The sequence below is a fragment of the Mixophyes fleayi genome, chromosome 8, assembly GCF_038048845.1.
Source record: "Mixophyes fleayi isolate aMixFle1 chromosome 8, aMixFle1.hap1, whole genome shotgun sequence".
Lineage (NCBI taxonomy): Eukaryota > Metazoa > Chordata > Amphibia > Anura > Limnodynastidae > Mixophyes > Mixophyes fleayi.
Window position 1 is genome coordinate 97,075,211 of NC_134409.1, and position 21,119 is coordinate 97,096,329.

The window sequence follows — 21,119 nt, forward strand, 5'->3', positions numbered from 1 at the left end:
GTTTGTGTGTGTGTATTGTCAGCCATCAGAGACTCAAACAAGTCTCTTTTTTTATTTTTTTAATTACTAATAGATACAATGCTATTTGTACATATGTTAGTATTGTATTAGATTGTCAGTGTGCTTGTACTAGTAATTCTTCATTAGGGACAGCTGATTGCGCTATCCCGTACAAGATACACACCTGCCCACAAAGAGGATATCCCTTATGATGTCAGTGGGATTTCCTGTGACTATGTGTAAGCACACTGGTGCTTTTACAAACAATGTTCAGTTTTGAACCTTGTTTGTAGGCACCAAAATGATTCCTGGCTCCATTACTGAATTATGTGTCTGAGACCCTGTGCATTTCCCAAGGAACTCACCTCTGCCCTCTCTGGTTAAAGTAGTATCAACCATTTGAATGAATACAATACTGCTTGCAAAGGTGTCAGTTGTTTTTATGGCTGTGTCTGAACCATGGTGACTGTTCATCTGTGTAATTGAAAACAAAACAAATTAATGTCTGAAATCTATGCAAATCAAGATGCTTGCTGTAATCATAGTTACATAGATGGTAAGGTTGAAAATAGCAAAACTACATGAAGTTCAATCTATTTTACTTTTATAAGCTATGTATACAGAGAGGCAAGCAAAATAACAATGCAGTTTCTAGATTATACTCATGATGCACAAACTTTTTCTTGACTCTACCAACGGCAATCTGATCAATTATGTGGCTCAATCACCACAATAATAAATCTGATAGTTATAGCTCAAGATTGCATTTCATCATCAACATTTACTTTTATAGCGCCACCAATTTTGCAGCGCTCTATGGAGATTATTTGTCACTCACATCAGTCCCTGCCACATCGGAGCTTACCATCTAAATTCCTAACACAACCACAGGCTAGGGTTAATTTTGCTAGCAGCCAATTAACCTACTAATATGTTTTTGGAGTGTAGGAGAAAACCCACGCAAACACAGGGAGAACATACAAACTCCACACAGGTAAGGCACTGTTCGGGAATTGAACACATGACCCTAGTGCTGTGAGGCAGAAATGCTAACTACTGAGTCACTATAGTCACTTGTCAATATATTTAATGTGCGCCAGACTTTAGGCTGCACCAACCCAGAGGTATCCTGGGAAACTGTTTTTTAAAAGACAGATGAAACAACTTACTTCCTTTCCTCCTTCGGCTCAATTAATGGAAATTATTTCAGACGCCTGGAAAAAGCCTGATCTGCGTTTTTCCAGGCCAGCGAAGTTTAAAACTCTCTACCTCTACCCTTCCAGCTGAAGATTGTGACAAATGGGAAGCTCTTCCATGGGTGGACCATCCCATAGCCAGGTTGACTAAAACAACCACTTGCCAGTTGAGGGTGTTATTTTCCTCAAAGATGCCACAGACAAAAAAAAGTGTTGTTTTTTTTTTGCTCAGGTCGGCTTATGAAGCAGCTGGTAGTGTTTTCAGGCCAGTCATGTCCATGGCCTGGGTCAATAAGGCTATTCAAGCATGAACAGAGCAGTTGTCAAAGGGTCTCTGGGGTGGAGCCCCTAGTGATGAAATAATGGTGCTCTCTGATCATATTAGAGAGGCTTCAGAGTTTGTAGGGCAGGCTTCATTGGATGTTAATTCTCTCGCTGCTAAGCTCTCAACATTAGTTATAGCGGCAAGACATTCTTTATGGTTGTGTTCTTGGTCCGTGGACACGAATTCCAAACGCAGCTTGGAAGCGGTTCCTTTTGATAGCGCCTCTCTCGTTAGAGCTACATTACACCAGCTCATTTCGGAGGCTACGGGAGGCAAGAGCCCTTTCTTGCCTGTCTCTCAGACCAGGCCTAGACAGCCTAGGTTTCGGTCCATTTGGCCCGTCCAGAGACCCCAAGGATCCCTTGCTAGGGGGGCAGTTGAATGCCCCCGCTAAGAGCAGGTTTCCTAGGGGCCAGGGTCCCTCACGTAAGGAACAGCCTTGGCCTACAGAGTCAGCTTTAGCATGATGTGACCCTCCTACACAGAGCTGTGGTGGGGGCACATCTTCTGCTTTTTTGGGACATATGGCTGGAATCCTCATTAGACCCATGGATTAGGGGCATTGTCACAAGAGGGTGTGTCATAGACTTACTGCAGTTTCCTCGTTACCAGTTTTTCACTACAGGGCTTTCAGCCTGAGGTATTCGGTGCAAGGCCCTGCAGATAGCAATCCAGAACTTCCTGGACGTGGGTGTCATTATTCCAGTTCTGCCATCGGAAAGAAGTTGGGGGTTTTACTCAAACCTTTCCCTAGTCCCAAAGCTAAACGGCTTTTTCAGACCAATTTTAAATTTAAAGTCTCTGAACTTACAAGTCAGAATCAGAGGACTCAAGATGGAATCTCTCCAGGCAGTGATTGCGGTTATGGAACAGGGAGAGTTTTTAGCTTCCCTAGATATAAAGGATGCTTACCTGTACATTCTCATTTGGCAGGACCATCGGTGCTTACTTTGCTTTGCAATAAGGGAAAATCATTTCCAATTCAGGGCGACCGTCCCGAGGATATTTACAAATGTGATGGCCGTTATGGTGGCCCTTCTCCACTTTCAGGGGGTTACAGTAATTCCTTACTTGGATGACCTTCTGTTGCAGGGTCCATCGACTCTGGTACTGTCCCAACACATTCAGTTGACCAGATCCTTCCTAGAGGAGCATGGTTGGATAACCAACCTGCTGAAGTCATCCCTGATCCCATCGCAGAGGTTGCGGTTTCTAGGATTAGATTTCGACTCCAGGTGTCAGAGAGTGCTCCTCCCGGAAGCCAAGATTATTTCTCTCCAGTCCAGGATCAGAGACCTCTTAGCCATGCGTCAGGTGTCCCTGCTGCTGTGCATTAGGTGGCTAGGGACAATGGTGCTAGTCTTCGTAGCAGTGCCTTACGCGCAATTCCATTAGTGGGCTCTGCAGTGGGATATCCTGCGCAAGTGGTCAGGTTTTCACTTACATCTGGACAGGCAGGTGATCATTCCATCATCTCAGGTCTGCCTGTCCCTCACTTGGTGGCTGATCAGGTCACATCTGTCCTGGGGACGATCTCTTCAGACCTGGAATTGGACCATTGTCACTACAGACGCAAGTCTGTCTGGTTGGGGTGGTCTAACGGCAACCCTCAGATTCCAGGGTCAGTGGGACTCGCTGGAGTCAGCTCTTCCCATAAATGTGTTGGAGCTATGAGCTATATACAGGGTGCTGGTTCATGCTCAGGTGTTCCTGCACGGAAAGCGGATCAGGGTCCAGTCAGACAATGCAAAAGCAGTAGCATATCTCAATCAGGGAGGTCCGTGCAGTACCAGGGCTATGAGCGAAGTGACCAGGATAATGCTGTGGGCAGAGAAACACATTCCAATTATATTGGCAATATTCATTCCAGGTGTAGACAACTTCTAGGCCGATTATCTCAACCCAAAACAGAATTCATCCGGAAGAATGGTCCCTTCATCTGGAGGTCTTCGATCTCCTGGTTCAAAGCTGGGGTTGTCCAGAAGTAGATCTGATGGCCACGTGGTTGAACTTCAAGGTTCCTCTCTTTTGCTCAAAGACCAGGGACCCCGCTGCAGGATTCATGGATGCTCTCGTCATCCCTTGGCGTTTTCACTTAGTTTATCCATTTCCTCCCCTTTCTATGATCACGAAGGTTCTCGAGAAACTGAAGAGGGAACGGGTAAATGCCATCTTAGTGGCTCTGGTACCCGGACCTGCTAGGAACGGTAATAGAACCTCCGTTCAGACTGCCTCTCAGGCCAGACTTGGTCACTCAGGGTCCCCTTCAGTGCCACTCATTAGGTTGGCTGACTTTAACAGCGTGGCTATTGAGACCTTGATTCTGAAGGCCAGGGGTTTTTCTACTAAAGAAGTTAAGATCAAGGCCAGGAAGCCTTCATCAGCTGCTAATTGTTACAGGTCTTGGAAGACTTTGAAACGGGAATTGTGAAAATAATTTGATTCACACCATAAAACACAAAGTCTCTAGGTTGCTGGCCTTTCTTCAAGCTGGCTTGGACAAGGGGTTGCGCTTAGCCTCGTTGAAATCGCAAGTTTCAGCGTTGTCCATTTATTTTCAGCGTAAAAAATTCATACTTTCTTACAGGGGGCGCTTCATATTTTACCTCCATTTGTTTATCCTGTCGAGCCATGGGACTTTGATTTGGTTCTGCAGGCTTTGATTAAGGATCTTTTTGAGCCTTTACAGTTTGTGGAACTTCATTTCCTTACTTGGAAGGTGGCTTTTCTTTTGGCTGTCTTCAGCATGCTGAGTTTCTGAGTTGGGGGCTTTATCCTGTACCCCCCTTTTTGATTTTTTAGAAAGACAGGGCGGTGCTTTGCACCAAGCCCTCTTTTGTCCCTAATGTTGAATCCCATTTTAATTTAAATCAGGAAATTGTTATTTCTGTCTTTCCTCAAAGTACTAGGTCACGGGATCAGTCTTTGTTGTTTTTGGATGTAGTCAGGGCTCTTAGGTGCTGTGTGGACCACACAAGTAGTTGCGCAAAACCACAGATCCTCTTGTGCTTTATGACGCAAAGAAGAGAGGTTGTCCTGCTTCGAAGGTCTCTCTAGCTCTATGGATTACCTCTTTACTCCCAAATTCATTTAAATTCTTCTGTAGCAACATACTGTCCTCTCTTGTGTTGGTAACCCTACATACTTTAGAGACATAGGGACCAATACTAAGCACTGTGGTGCAGCACAGTGCCTCCACCAAGTCTCCTTTAGTCTGGGTATATATGGACATGGATGTAATAACCACCAGAAACGACTTGAGGAGCCCCTGTAACCACACACTTGCAAAACTGACACATGATAAGATTGTTCTTTTATATAGAAATATTTACTTTGAAAATATGTATTTTAAATAGATGTACAATTTAGGTAAAAAAAAGTTAATCAACTTCATAAAAGGGTTTGTGATTTTATTAGACTCACTATAGATATATTAATACATTTGGATGTTATAGTTTCTATGTAATTTTGATAATATACTAACTATTTCTAATGGACTACAAAATTCCCTTTATAAACTAATCCTAACTCGCTATAAAATATCAGTATGTCTAACGGCTAAATATAGACACACAGATCACACTATATAACTTTATAATAGCCTAAAAGCAATACTAAATTACAGTCATTGCTTAAAATAAATATTAATTAATATTATAACACACTTAAAATTCACAGTATTGATTCTTGCAATATCCCTCACTTCCGGGGCAGACTATCGACTTCTCACTTAGGGATATGGTATTCAAATAGATATCTGGAGAAAATACAACTAACAATGCATATGATATAATGAATTGAATGAATTGATATGTCTCTGAAATAAGTATTTCTAATGAATATATATATATATATATTGGAGGAGGAGGAGGAGGAGGCGCACAATAGTGTGTATATTGGGATCACACAAGAACCCACAGTAGGACCGGAAACACCAGCGGAGAAGAAACCAGGAAACAAAAACTGTAATATAACATCCAATGTGTAGGTGTAGAATACAAGTTACAGCTTATTCTCAAACAAAGTCACAGTGGCTGAACTCGCAGTATTTCCATATGATATATGTGAAACACCCAGGACACACTTGTGCAGATGTATGCGTACCAGATAACAAAACTTTTAAGCTTTGTGTACGTAGATATCCTTCAGCTGGTCACAAACGGGTCACATGACTGGATACATAACTGTCTACTCCCAGTACTCCTAATGTGGGCTAAGACTGGAGCACGGTTATAGCGGAGAGACGTCTCCGGGTACACTCTTAGCTGGATAGCACAGGTCAGGTAGATAGCTTAGGTTAGCCCTAATATAGTGTGACACTTGTGAACACAGGAGGATCGTCTTGTCCGTGGTCTCCCGGTCACACTCTCGGCCACAGACAAGACGATCCTCCTGTGTTCACAAGTGTCACACTATATTGGGGCTAACCTAAGCTATCTACCTGACCTGTGCTATCCAGCTAAGAGTGTACCCGGAGACGTCTCTCCGCTATAACCGTGCTCCAGTCTTTACTCCCAGTACTCCTAATATGGGCTGACAGTTATGTATCCAGTCATGTGACCTGTTTGTGACCAGCTGAAGGATATCTACGTACACAAAGCTTAAAAGTTTTGTTATCTGGTACGCATACATCTGCACAAGTGTGTCCTGGGTGTTTCACATATATCGTATGGAAATACTGCGAGTTCAGCCACTGTGACTTTGTTTGAGAATAAGCTGTAACTTGTATTCTACACCTACTTATTGGATGTTCTATTACAGTTTTTGTTTCCTGGTTTCTTCTCCACTGGTGTTTCCGGTCCTACTGTGGGTTCTTGTGTGATCCTCATATTATACCAATATACTACACTATTGTGCGCCTCCTCCTCCATTTTTCTTTTATAGGTTATTTCCATGCTACACCGCTTGGTAAAGAGGATTGGCAGCCGCCTGCACATGGGGAGTGTCTATTGAGAAGAATATAGACTTTATACTGGACTATTGGTGATTTGTTACAAGCGCCAATTGTTGTATCTTGTAATTTTTAAAAAATTATATATATATATATATATATATATATATATATATATATATATATATATATATATATACACACACACACACACACTGTGTGTCTCTCTGATCTCCAGAAATAGTCTTTTCTGGAGATTAGTATTCTCCTTTTCACATAGGTCTGTCTCCTCTCTCCCTCACCCTGGTGTCCAGTAAAACCATTGTCCCTCCCCTCTAAACTGTAACTGATACACTCCCTTGTCAGTTCTGGTGTGATTGTGCAATATCTTTCCGGCTGCTGGGGACTTTGGGATATGTAGTCCCAGCCAGCGCCGCATTCTAAATTTATTTTTTAATATCTGCTTGGGGGCAGGTGTTGCATATACATTGTTTTGACCTCAGTCCTGGTTTTCTCATCTTATTTACTTGTGTATTTGGAACAATATGGAATTGTTTACAAAAGTATAAATAGATCACATCCACTTGCCTCATAAGCTTCAGTTTGAAATAGAGATGAGCGCACTCGGATTTCCTGAATCCGAGCCCACCTGAACGTGTCGGATCCGAGACCGATCCGGGTATTGGCGCCAAATGAAAACTTTAAAGCGAGGCTCAGAGTCTTAATCCCGTTGTCGGATCTCGCGATACTCTGATCCTATAAATTCCCCGCTAGTCGCGGCCATCTTCACTCGGGCATTGATCAGGGTAGAGGGAGGGTGTGTTAGGTGGTCCTCTCTTCTGGTAGATCTCGTGCTGTGCTGTGCTGTGCTGTGCTGTGCTGTGCTGTGCTGTGCCAGTCCAGTGGTGCTGTGCTCTGTCAATTTTGAGTTCAGTGGTGCTGCTGGGTCCTGTGTGCTGTGTCCTGTTCAGTCCAGTGGTCCTGTGTCCCGTGCTCTGTGCTTCTAAGGGCATAGTTATTTCCCCAATATTCCCAAGTGTTTAAAAAATTAAAAAAAAGTTAATAAAAAAAATATATAAAAAACTAATTAAAAAATTTAATTACAACAAACTTTGCCAAACCAATCCTGCAGTATAAGCCCATTGGTACTGCAATATTACCAAGTTCACACATTCTGCAGTATCTTGTGCTACATATAATGGAGAGCAAAAATTTGGAGGATAAAGTAGGGAAAGATCAAGACCCACTTCCTCCTAATGCTGAAGCTGCTGCCACTAGTCATGACATAGACGATGAAATGCCATCAACGTCGTCTTCCAAGCCCGATGCCCAATCTCCTAGTACAGGGCATGTAAAATCCAAAAAGCCCAAGTTCTCAAAAAAAAAGCAAAAAGAGAAACTTAAAATCATCTGAGGAGAAACGTAAAGTTGGCAATATGCCATTTACGACACGTAGTGGCAAGGAACGGCTTAGGCCCTGGCCCGTGTTCATGACTAGTGGTCCATCTTCACCCAAGGATCTTAGCCCCCCTCCTCCTCCTCCTCCCCCCCCCCCCCCCTACAAAAAATTTAAGATAGTTATGCTGTCAGCAACAAAACGGCAAACAACTCTGCCTTCTAAAGAGAAATTATCACAAATCCCCAAGGCGAGTCCAAGGGTGTTGGTGGTTGTCAAGCCTGACCTTCCCATCACTGTACGGGAAGAGGTGGCTCGGGAGGAGGCTATTGATGATGTAGCTGGCGCTGTGGAGGAACTTGATGATGAGGATGGTGATGTGGTTATTGTAAATGAGGCACCAGGGGGGGGAAACAGTTGTTGTCCATGGGATGAAAAAGCCCATTGTCATGCCTGGTCAGAAGACCAAAAAATGCACCTCTTCGGTCTGGAGTTATTTTTATCCAAATCCGGACAACCAATGTATGGCCATATGTAGCTTATGTAAAGCTCAAATAAGCAGGGGTAAGGATCTTGCCCACCTAGGGACATCCTCCCTTATACCTCACCTGAATAACCTTCATAGTTCAGTGGTTAGTTCAGGAACTGGGGCTAGGACCGTCATCCGTACAGGGACACCTAAATGCCGTGGTCCAGTTGAATACATACCAGCAACACCCTCCTCGTCAACTTCCTCCACGATCTCCATCAGATTGAGTCATGCAGCCCAAGTCAGCAGCCAGACTGAGTCCTCTCCAATACGGGATTCATCCGAGGAATCCTGCAGCGGTACGCCTACTACTGCCACTGCTGCTGTTGCTGCTGTTAGTCGGTCATCTTCCCAGAGGGGAAGTCGTAAGAACGCTACGTCTTTCACCAAACAGTTGACCGTCCAACAGTCGTTTGCCATGACCACGAAATACGATAGTAGTCACCCTATTGCAAAGCGTATAACTGCGGCTGTAACTGCAATGTTGGTGTTAGACGTGCGCCCGGTGTCCGCCATCAGTGGAGTGGGATTTAGAGGGTTGATGGAGGTATTGTGTCCCCGGTACCAAATCCCGTCGAGATTCCACTTCACTAGGCAGGCGATACCAAAAATGTACAGAGAAGTACGATCAAGTGTCCTCAGTGCTCTGAAAAATGCGGTTGTACTCACTGTCCACTTAACCACGGACATGTGGACAAGTGGTACTGGGCAAACAAAGGACTATATGACTGTGACAGTCCACTGAGTAGATGCATCGCCTTCCGCAGCAACAGCTGCATCAGTAGCAGCATCTACTATCATATATTGTGGTGACCACTCCTCTACGCAGTCCAGATACATTTATTGGTGCGAATCATACAAGTTCAGGGTTTTTAAATTATATTGTGGTGACCACTCCTCTACGCAGTCCAGATACATTTATTGGTGCGAATCATACAAGTTCAGGGTTTTTAAATTATATTGTGGGGACCACTCCACTACGCAGTCCAGAAAGATACCTCGTTGCAACGTTTTGGACTAATAACTATATTGTGAGGTGTTCAGAATACACTGTAAATTAGTGGAAATGCTTGTTATTGAATGTTATTGAGGTTAATAATAGCGTAGGAGTGAAAATAAGCCCAAAAACTTGATTTTTGAACTTTTTATGCTTTTTTTTTTAAAAAAAAAAATCCGAATCCAAAACCTTAAATCCGAACCAAAACCTTTCGGCAGGTGTTTTGCGAAACAAATCCGAACCCAAAACATCACGAAAATCCGAATCCAAAACACGAGACACCAAAAGTCGCCGGTGCACATCCCTAGTTTGAAATCTTCCCTCTGAATATATCCTTAATAAACATTTTGACCGATGTCATGGTTTTGAGCCAGTATGTTTTGTAAATCTGTTTATTAAGTGAATATTGAATCTGCCTACACTGCAGATCGTAAGTGCATACACACTTTCAAACACACTTTCAATGAAAAGAATACAATGTGCTTTGGAACGATAAAACATGATCATGGGAGCGTACACACTCTTGCAATATCTGACCAAACAGTTGTTTATCATGTGATCTGCACAATATTTGCATCTGTGTGTACCCAGCTTTAGAGAATGAAATCATGTGTCTGGATGTTGTTTTGGTGTAAATTTTGCAAATAAGTGGGGTATTCAATTGTCGGCAGAAACGCCAAAAATCTCGCGCTCCGCGCACTGTTACTGTTATTACGGTAATAGTGCATGGAAAAACCGTTACTACGGTAACTTTCACGCTGGATTTCAGCTCGCAGCTCCCTGAAATCCAGCTAACTAATAACGGTAGTAGTTTTTACGCGGTGGGATTTCCGAACAATTGAATACCCCCCTAAATGTAGTGTTAGTTTTTTGTTTTTTATTCTAGAGCTCATTTACTAACTTCATTGGACTTTCTTTTTCTAGGAATTAAATGGCAGACTGTCAGAAGAGATTTCAAAACTCCGCTCGTTCATGGCGGGTAATGGCCCCAACGAGGGACAGTTACAAGGAGGGGAGAAAAGCAGCACTGAGATGGAGGTAACTGCTACACTGTAATAGGGTTCAGCTACCCAATTAGTTGCATCTGATAATGTTATGTGCTTAAATATCTACTTTGTGCACTACAATTGTGTTTACTGAAACATTTTCACTTGCAATGCACAGAGAAGAAGTATATAGTTCACATCGAATGTACAGATTAATTGTATTTTTATGGTTTAGTTGGTGATTACTTCCAAAAAGGTACATAACCAGACACAGACCTTTAAAACTTGGCACTGCCACTGGAAATTGGGTAATTATGTATGTATGTATTTCTCTATTTTATCGGTCTTTACCTTAGATTAGGTGCAGTTGCAGCAGCTGCTACTTACTGAGGCTGTGTGGGAAACACATTTCCTCACAGGACCTCGGCTGCTTCATTGCCAGAGCACGGACAGCTCTGGTACTACAGATCACTAACAGAAGTGACGAGGGTGACCGGCGCTGCTAGTGAGCAGAGACCGCTGCGATCTCGATGCAGGACACCATTTTTAGGATAGCACCAAGTTCCCTGGTAAAGGGAGAGGGAGATTTGGACCTCACACTCTCACGGATGGACTAAAGGACGCTCTGGGCTTGTATATAGAAGCCAGCGCATCTGCCAGAGCCAAAGAGGCAAGGGATACTGTTAGACTGCTTGATAATAAAACAAGCACGCCATAACGGACATTGGAGGAACAAGGAGCAACATGAAGAGAGGACACCCCTACAGAAAGTGGTGACTTGGTGTGTCCCTGAAAAGTGCAGGAAAATGGCAGCTTCCTGTTATCATCCACTGAGACTGCTCTACATTGCCAATGCTGCACACAGACCTCTTTCCTCTCCTCCTCACGATACTCAGATGGTCCTTGGCCATCTAGGAATGCTAATTACCTTTCTCATCCTAAAAGATCCTAAAAGATGTATGTGCTGCTAGATTACAGTAGTTGATAAACACTATATATAGGTTGCACAAATACTGTATCCTAAAGTTACTTAAGCAGAGTATATGCTGGGATGCTCTTCTTAATGCCACCTGGCTACATGTATTTATTACACATACTGTGAGGCAAGAGCGTTGGGAGATACTGTTTGGGATACTAGCCAGGGACAAATCAGTATTCTCCTTTACTGCCCTATTCTGACATAATATTGTTTGACTGTTTCTTCCTGCCTACATTTTATGTTCCTGGTAAAATCCAGGGTGTACAAAGTTTGACAATCATCGCCCCCCTTAAAAAAAACAACACAGATGGGCGCTGCGGCTTAACAAATAGAAGCCAGCACATCCGCCTGGGAAGTGAGGACATGACAGAGTGATTTGCGAATGCAGACAAGCAGCCATTTGCCATTTCTCCGGACTTAAGCTGATTTGGGATGGCATACACCACTACAGATGTGGTGGTCAGTGGTATCTCTCAGGAGCAGGAGAAATGGCAGCTGTACGGGTAGCAGAAACCTGAGACAAGCTGTAAATTCCACAGGCTGCAGACAAACTACTTTCCTCATCTTCCTCACGCTGTTTAAGAGGGTTCTTGGCTACTTAGGAGGGCTATATACCATTTTATATAATTTTTTTTGGTGTTTTGCCAGATAGAGATATATATATATATATTACACGCAAAAGGCGCTTAGTGCATTAATATGAAAAAAAAAAAAGTGACAATACTTATGCGTATATGTGTACCTCATACACAATAAGAATATAAAAAACATACAAATTTACGAAGCAGGCAGCTCCTCAAAAAAAGCACTCATTTGCAAGTGCCCAAATAATTCTAAAAGACAAAAGGAGAGAGAAGCGCCACGCATAGTGTATTAAATGACCAACAATCAGTCTTCTCAGTGTGACAAACAAGTGAATTGGCCTCGTACCAAAAAACGAATAATAAACAGCTTATCTGTAATAAGATTCCCGACATCCTATATAGTAAGAATCCTTGATGTCCAGTCCTTATGGCTCCAGATATTCAGATCGCTATGGACTCAGAACAAAACTATTATGGTGTAGTATGCCAAATAAGGCTACCAACAATTCCTCAAAAGTGGGTACCAACATAAGCTCATATCAAATTGATCCATAAAAAAAATTTTTTAATTACAAAGGTAAAATAATTTTATATATATAAAATGCGCCCGTACATAATATATAACATATATCGGCTTATCTGCAATCTTTCCTGATGGTAGTCACGGATCTCTCAAAACCACCTGGCCGAGGTAGATATGGTAATCCACGGAAAGAATCAAGACAACGCCTTATCCCCCTCAACGCGTTTCGTCACTCGACTTTTTCAAGAGGATTCCGGGTATGTAGTGTGTGTGTGTGTGTGTATATATATATATATATATATATATATATATATATATATATATATATATATATATATATATATATATATATATATATATATATATATATATATACACACAAAATAGATACATGTGCTGTTTAAACCATGTAGTAAACATAGTTTACAGTTTCTCACTCTCATGATTCAGCCAAGCTCTTCATGTATATATGTGCATATACTTTGGATTGTGTACAATGCTAAATCTAAAGTCTCATCCATTTCTGTCCCATTCTGGGAACCGTGTGATTATTTTTTTTGCCTCTATTTTAATTCTTGGTAAAATCCAGGGGATTTTCAGGGGAGGCGTTCCCAAAACTAACAAAAATGTCAGACAAGGGAAAATCTCATCACGTCTTTTACTTGCTCCAAGTGTGGCCCAAAACTTCCCAGTGGCCAGCAGGACCTGGAGATGGTTTGTGCAGGCTGTGAGTTGGGAACCCGAGGAATACAGTCCCAGGGTAGCACTACACCCCAGATTAAGGAACGGGCAATGACAAGTATGCATGGGTCATATGTCAGGTCTTGAGGGGCAGAGAGAAAGAGGTTCTATTTCAATCTCTTCCTAGTGCCGAAAACAGATGGGTCCTTCCGTCCAATTCTGAACCTAAAGACTCTAAATCTACACCTTTTGGATGGACAAATTCATCAGTGATCAATGGATTGGAACCACTGGAGTTCCCGGCATCCATCGATATTCGGGATGCTTATTTACAAGTACCCATTTGGGAAGGCCATCAATCCCTGCTCAGGTTCACGGTGGAGGACTCCCGTTATCAATTCGGGCTCTTCCCTTTAGCCTCTCCACAGCTGCGCCCCACGGAGTTCAGTATACTTTCTTATCTGGACGATCTGCTGATCATAGCAGCTTCGAACCAGCTACTGAAATAATATATCTTACCACTCGAGTTCTGGAACAGCATGAGTGGATAATAAATTTTCCAAAATCCCAACTGACTCCCTGTCAGCAGATGGTCTTCCTGGGTTTAATCTTGGATACCAGGTTGCAAAAGATTATTCTTCCGGGTACCAAAATACGCTGTATTCAGAACTCTGTGCAAAGGGTTCTGGCCCTTCCTCGGCTCTCCATGCTAGTATGCATGAAACTTCTGGGCCAGATGGTCTCCACATTTGAGACCGTTCCCTTTGGGGGATTCCATTCACTCACCTTTCAGTGGGACCTGTTGAAAAAATGGATGGGCTTCTCCATTCACTTGAATTCTCAGTTGATCCAGTTGTCTCCTGTCTGTCTCTTTGCTGATGGCTAATGAAGGATCTTCTGTCCATGGGTAGTTCCTTTCCCACATGGTCTTGGACCATTGTTACAATGGACACATGCGTCCTAGGATAGGGTGCTTGGTGTTACACTAGGTCCTTTGGGACCTGGTCGCTTCGGGAAACCTTGCTTCTGATAAATGTCTTGGAATTGAAGGTCATGTTGCTAGCTCTGCAGGAGGCACAGCAAAGTCTGAATGGTACTCCGGTACAACTCCAGTTGGACAATGGCCATGGCGTATGTAAATCGTCAGGGATGTACCAGAAGTGTAGGAGGCATGCATGTGGCAGCTCAGATTCTGGCTTGAGTGAAAAGTTTGTTTCAGCCATATCGACAGTGTTCATTCCTGGGAGGCTGACTGTGAAGATACCGGGTTTCCTGGCCCAATTCTATTCACTTCACGCTGGATGACCACCCAGGGGTGCCTTACTATGCCAGGGAAGCCTACCCAGTACCTTCTAGAGTTTGTATAGGGCAAATGCAGTTAGAAAAGTACAACAGTACATTTATTGTAATAAAAACACTAGAATATTATATAAAAATGGTAAATAAATGCCAAGCAGGTTTACCACATCATCTGTCCACTAGCTTAAGGAGTTAGTCACCTGTCTGTCCTGACTTGATGATCCATGGATTTGCCCATGTATTGCACTGGTAGAGAACGGCAACTCAAATACTAGCCACTCTGCAGCTTCCACCCATCCATTCTCAGAATAAATCCCCCCCCCCTCGAGTGGTTCCTTATATGCAGGGTCAAATTTCCACAGTGCTTTCCCCTCCCTGGGCAAACTCCTGGCTCTCTCCCTCTTAAACATTGGTGGGCGCTGTATCAGTGGCTTGGAGGGGGAAGTGGAGATGAGCTGTGCTTCCACAGAAGCCCCCTGCTGGATTGTAGACAAAATGTCTGGAGTAGTCCTATAGAGAACAATGGATACTAATTGGCCTCCTCCACCTCCAAAGATAGGGTGACAGTTAGCCCCACCCTAAAATTAACCCCTTACATTACTTTGTGATGATACGGGGTCCCCATGCTTCCTCTAGAGAAAGGAGGGGAACAATGAATGCAGCTCCAGCCACTCATTGACCAATGACCATGCGCTGGGAGTTCCAGCTGGGATATCTGTTCCTCCCATTCCAATGCTGGCCCGAGAACAAGGAGGACTGCCCGTGATCCTGGTGGCTCCACATTGTCCACGTTTGGTCTGGTTTGCACGCATTCCTCGACTGGCAAGTGAGCAAGGACAACGTCTACCAATTCGCAATGAACTGTTACTACAGGACCTTCATCCGCTGGCTTTAAGGGCGTGGCTATTGACGCCAGTCTCTGACAGGCTAAAGGTTTATTCACCAGAGGACACTGTATTGTGATCTAGGAAGTCTTCTTCTGCCCACATTTATCAGAGTATCACTACATCAGGTAGTGCAAGCATCTCTCTTGCCACACAGGGCTTTTCAACTTTCTAGACACTTGGCCTTTCTCCAAGATGGTTTGTCCATGGGTCTTAGACTCAGCTCTCTGAGAGTCCATGTATCTGCCCTCTCTATTTCCATAAGAAAACTGTGGAGTTGCCGGAAGGGAGGATCTTTCTTCAGGGGATATTGCATATCCAGCTTCCTTACGTTCTGCCCACAGCTCCATGGGATCTGAACTTGGTGCTAGCTATGCTTCAAAGCGTACCCTTTGAACCATTGAGCACGGTCGTGTTCAGGTTCCTCACATGGAAAGTAGTTTTCCTCTTGGCCATAGCATCTGCATGTATATTGTCAGAACTTGGAACGCTTTCTTGCCACTCTCCCATGATAGGGCTGTTCTGCGGATGGTTCCTTCTTTTCAACCTAAGCTGGTTTCAAGTTTCACCTGAATCAGGAGATCGTAGTCCTGGCTTTCTGGGTGCGGGATGGAATTTTTGGGCTTACAATCCGAGGAATCCTTGGATGTTTGTGCCCTTCGCATATATGTCAAATAAACTTTGGACATTTGCAAGATAGACACCCTCTTTGTGCTATTGCAGGTTTATAAGAGGGGACAGTCAGCTACTAAGCAGATCATCGCCAGGTGGATCACATCCACCATTAGGCAGGCCTATGTCATGCCTAGCCATACTGCTGCCCATTCAGCGGAGCAGCTTTGCGGAGTGGTCACCTGGACTTCTGTCCGTACCTTTACTTAGCATAACGTTTTTGCCTCTTCAGACCCCAGTTTTGGCTGCAGTGTTTTGCGTGCAGGGCTGTCAGAGTGGTCTCTCCCTTTAGGGGGCTACTTTAGAACGTCCCCATGGTAGCAGTGTCTCCCAGATAGGATGAAAGAGGAAGATTTTTAATCCTTTTCTCTGAGTCCATCTGGAGAACACTGCGTTCCCTCCGTTATGCTTTTTTCTCTGTTGTCTTACTCTTCATTGGGGTTTTATAAATACATTGTGGATGCAGGGGGGAGGAGTTTGTCTGTAGGATAAATAAATGTTTGAGTGCCAACTCCTAGCTCTCCTCATACAACCCATGGTAGCAATATCCCTCAGATGGATTCAGAGAAAGGGATTTATCGTAAGTATAAATATCCTCCTTTCTTGTCCAGTGTTAACTTTTGCTATTTCCATACAGTTTTTCTGACTTTGTGTTTCTTAACGTAGTTTCTTTCTCTCCATCAGGTGTTACTACGAGTAAAAGAAACAGAATTACAATATTTACGAAAAGAGGTCTCCTGTCTACGTGAGGATCTACAAAACATGCAGAAGGTAGGAATCGTAAGTTAATATTCGCACAATGGTGTTTTAGTAAGAGTAGTAGATGCCTGAAACAAACCTCCATCAGATGTACATTCAGATATAAAAAGGAAAAGACATGTAAACATGCCTGGTTTAACTTAAGTTACTTCTACGAAATAAAGAATAACTCCGCTCAAAACTGAATTGCAATTTTGTAAGGTGCTAGATGATATAAATTTTAGAATACTGAATGGTACTTCAGTATTATAGCATATATTAAAGCATTTTTCCCTTCGCTGCACTACCCAATGTCTGTAAAGATCCAGCAATCCTTGCTTTTATAGCGGTGGGCCTTTTTCAAACTAGAAACGGTGCTGTTGATGCCCCTTCCCAGTGAATTCCCCATTTACTTAAATGAGAAGTATCTGGATGAGAAGCATTGACAACTGAACAGGCACGAAGATCAAAGAAATGCAAATAGAGAAGCCATCGATTTGTAGGGAAAACGAAAACCACCGGTTTGGCAGCGCTTACCCAGGAATCGCAGCACCCAGTCTGAAGGATCCAGAGGCGGCTCAGGACCTAATCTGCATGGAAGGCTGCCACTCACAGAACGTGGCTAGGAGCAGATAAGCAACTGCAACTTTCCCTAAGATACCAGGGGGTCCAAATATGGTCAGACTTGTGCGATTTGTAGTAAGTGATGCCTTCCAGACGTAGTTCCAAAGAGCCAACATGAATGGAGGGCTAGGGTTCTTCCAGTGATTAGCTCTCAGGGATTTCGCAGCAGCTAGAATATGAGAGATTCATTTATTAAAAGATGCGCTCTCATCAGGGGGCGAGAAAGAAGGAGAGTCCAGGGATCCTTAGACGGTTGTTAGTCAGAGATTGAGTTAATGACAGAGAGGACCATGTTCCAAAAGAGGACAGTGCGAGGGCATGTCGACCAAATAGGAAGAAGCATGTCCCTCTGACCACAGTTCCGTCAGGATTCCGGAGTGGATGTAGGAAACATCTTAAAGTGCCTATCAAACGTATAGTACCACCTGTCGTATAATTTGGAAAATGTTTCCTTGATCTGTGTGGAAACCGAGCTTTTCTCTTGCCTTTTTTTTTTTGCCATCAACCTGTTCATGCTTATTCTGAACTGATAATATGCTACCTTTCATTTTGATTTGCTTTCTTTTTATGTATGTTTGCATCCTTATTCCATATGAAAAACTCTTAACAAGAGATTTTGTATAGGGATAAATGATATTCTTTTAATATCATTTGTATCTTTTTTTTTTTTTTTTCTTTCTTTTTTTTTCTTCTTCAAGGATAAGCGGTATGCCTCAGAAAAATACAAAGATATCTACGTGGAACTCAATAATATAAAGTCTCGCTCAGAGCGTGAGATTGACCAGCTGAAGGAACATCTGCGGCTTGCTATGGCAGCTCTGCATGAAGAGGCTGTTTTGCGCAACAGTGTAGGAGAGTAATGGTGAGAATTGTTCATACCTTCTGTTCCAACTATGTAAGTGTCTCACTAAAAGTGAAACACACACAATTAAGGGGCAAAAGGTCAAATTACCAAGTTATAGTATGAGTTGCCCAAGTGCACCACTGACATTTTCTTATTTTTATCCTGTACACAGATTCATTTGCTGCCTCTGATATCAAGAAGATGGATCGTACACATACAGACACTGTGACATCTCCAAGGTTCCACCTGCACCACAAAAACCGCTTTTTATATGTGAATCACAGAATTTTATACAGTTCATTATTATTATTTTTATTAAACAGGGATTCTCTTCCACATGCCTGGAACAATGGCACAAGGTTATATAGCCAAAAATAGGTGTCACCAGGTTTAGGGAATTCTAGCATACCTTATTTTCACTGTTACGTATGGGAAAATGATTGTATTTAAAGTTCAGCTGTGTATGTGGATATGTGAGCAGGCGGTTTAAATGCACTGGGGGTAATGATGGGAAAATGTGGTAGAGCACTGGCTGTGGTGGAGCAGAGTAGACATAAGTGCACTGAGAGCAGTGTCTGTAAGCTATTGGGGGAAGTAGTTTAAACACCGTAGCAGGGTAGGAGTAAGAACACTGATTGTATATTGATGGAAGCTGCAACATCATTGGGAGTGCAGTGTAGATCTGTAAAATGCCTTATTAAATAAAAAGCTGGGTAAGGATGTACAGCGAGAGACTGGAAAATGGTGTGTTGTTGATGGATGCAGTGTTGTGCCCAGTATGTGTGCCCTTTGTGTTGTAATTGATTATTGCTGGATGTTTAAACAGAAACCAATGCTGGGTTTGTGGGTCAGCAATGTGAATGGTTGAAACATAAAATGTTTGTACACAACTACATATTTACTAGTGTGGACATCTACAAAGAGCATTACAATGCAACTGCAGTTAGCATTAAATAATATTGTATACTGGAAGTGAATTGTTTAAAGGTCATTGAGCTGGTCACCTCTATTGTGTACATGTAGTCCAGTACCAGCAAATGCATGTGTTGTTAATCTGATTAGTATTTTACAATAGGATGTTAGGTTGTTCACACAGAGTGATCTGTTCAGTGCTCAGATTGGTCAGAGAACTGGTGACTGGTGCTTCCTGACAATCTATAACTGAACACACAAGACAATTAGGTTATAGGCTGAAAGGATTTTCCATCCTGAATGCTCCGATTATTGTCAGTAAAGACTATCCAACAAAAGTAAACCAACTTTCAATCCAATTCTAGTTTTATATAACTGCTTTACTAGCCTACACACAGTACATATGAGAGAGACTTATTGAGGTGTTTAATATGTGCCTGCATTGTTATACAGTAAGTTGTTTTGTGTTTTTTTCAATTCGGTTACAATTTTTTTTCTTTTTTTTAAATACCAATTACCACAGTAATATGTCTTACCCAGCTGTTTTGTAAAAATGACCGGTCCATTTTAAAGTAGTATAAACAATTGATCCAGTTAGTTCTGCACAGTATTATTTACTTTAATACTGGTAACACAGCAGAAGAAGACATTTTATGAGCTGAACCAATGTTGTTGGGAAGGCAGCCTTATCAAGGCTAGCTGCTCATTATAAGCAGGGAACTCATTGGCCACAATCAACTGGTTTGTTATTACAAACCGTTGCCAAGGCAGTTTGCAACAGTCCTGTATGTGACTGTATAGAGTAGCAGCCAACAAGTATAGGTAACCTGAACCTTAAAAAAGGATTGCTAAAAAAATCATCATTTTTATTTTATCATTTTATGGGGTTTTTTATTTTAATTTTACAATTAAGTACTCTTAAATATTAACTGCTTTATAAAGATTACACATTATTTAACTCAGTCACTGACTTTACATTAATTTTAGTCAATAAAGAATTATTTTTTGAATATTTTAAATAATATACATCTGGCCAGCTAATTCAAATAAAGTGAAAAGATAAATGGCTGCATATTACAAACTTATTTTAGGGCTTAATCTGAGATTGCAATTTTTATTTTATTTTTTAGTATTCCCTTCCAGTACAAACCCCATTATGCCTCGCGTCCTGTGAAAGCGCGTCACTACATAATGTTTGGCTTGGTCAATAATTACAACCAAATTGCACCAAAGCTGCACAGCTTCAGCAAACGTATGAACCCACTTATTTGTAATCACAATATATTGTCCTCCTGTGTATTATACATCATGATTTTTGTATTACTCTAAATGTCATATTTTTTAAAGTTGTGTGTGGTTTTTTTTTTTTGTCTTTTTTTTTTTATATATATATATATATATATATATATATATATATATATATATATATATATATATATATATATATATATATATATATATATATATATATATATATATATATATATATATATATGCACTGTCTCTTGTAAATCAGCCAGGAAACCTCTGTCATTCTTATTAGTATTGTTAATATGTTTTACCCGCTTCTGGACTTGTCTGCCGCTTCCAAGATTGCACTGGATTAGGAATAGGACATTTTTTTATTTGCTTTACTCTTAAACATGGATGGCTTTATCACCATTGTGCCTTAATAAAAGGGTGGGAGATTGTCTTTTTAGCTTGTGATATTCCAGGATTGATAGTCATAAAGGCACCCCACCTCTATCTACCACTCCTACATCCCCAAATGTTTAACCCTTGTCACTCACTTTTAATAAAAGTCTTATCTATTTGGTGTTTGTTGTTTTTCAGTACATGTTAACTGTCAAACTGATCCACATGAAAGCATTTGCTTGCTACTATGTAACTGGTGACTTCAGTGAGTGATACTACCCAGGAACTAATTATATGTAAAATACATTATCTTACAGATGTTTGTTTTTTACCAAGAGGAACTACGTTACCCCACAATTCTGTAGTGATAGACTGCACAAGATACAAGGTCACATGCTTCATACAGATCTTAAATAGATGACCT

At 42.0% G+C, this 21,119-nt stretch overlaps 1 protein-coding gene across 5 annotated transcripts in view; it reads left to right on the top strand.

Annotated features, from left to right (window-relative positions):
* TRIOBP (TRIO and F-actin binding protein) overlaps nt 1–20,459 on the top strand; it is a 48,305-nt gene extending 27,846 nt beyond the window's left edge. For 3 of the 5 annotated variants that reach the window (XM_075182935.1, XM_075182936.1, XM_075182937.1), the window contains exons 11-14: nt 10,259–10,372; nt 16,627–16,713; nt 18,003–18,166; nt 18,321–20,458. In XM_075182935.1, the coding sequence (XP_075039036.1) occupies nt 10,259–10,372; nt 16,627–16,713; nt 18,003–18,164 (363 nt within the window). In that variant the 3' untranslated portion in view covers nt 18,165–18,166; nt 18,321–20,458. Of the gene's footprint in view, nt 1–10,258; nt 10,373–16,626; nt 16,714–18,002; nt 18,167–18,320 lie in introns of all 5 variants that reach the window. The other 2 variants (XM_075182933.1, XM_075182934.1) reach the window with 1 other exon arrangement.
* The last annotated feature ends 660 nt before the right edge of the window (nt 20,460–21,119 follow it).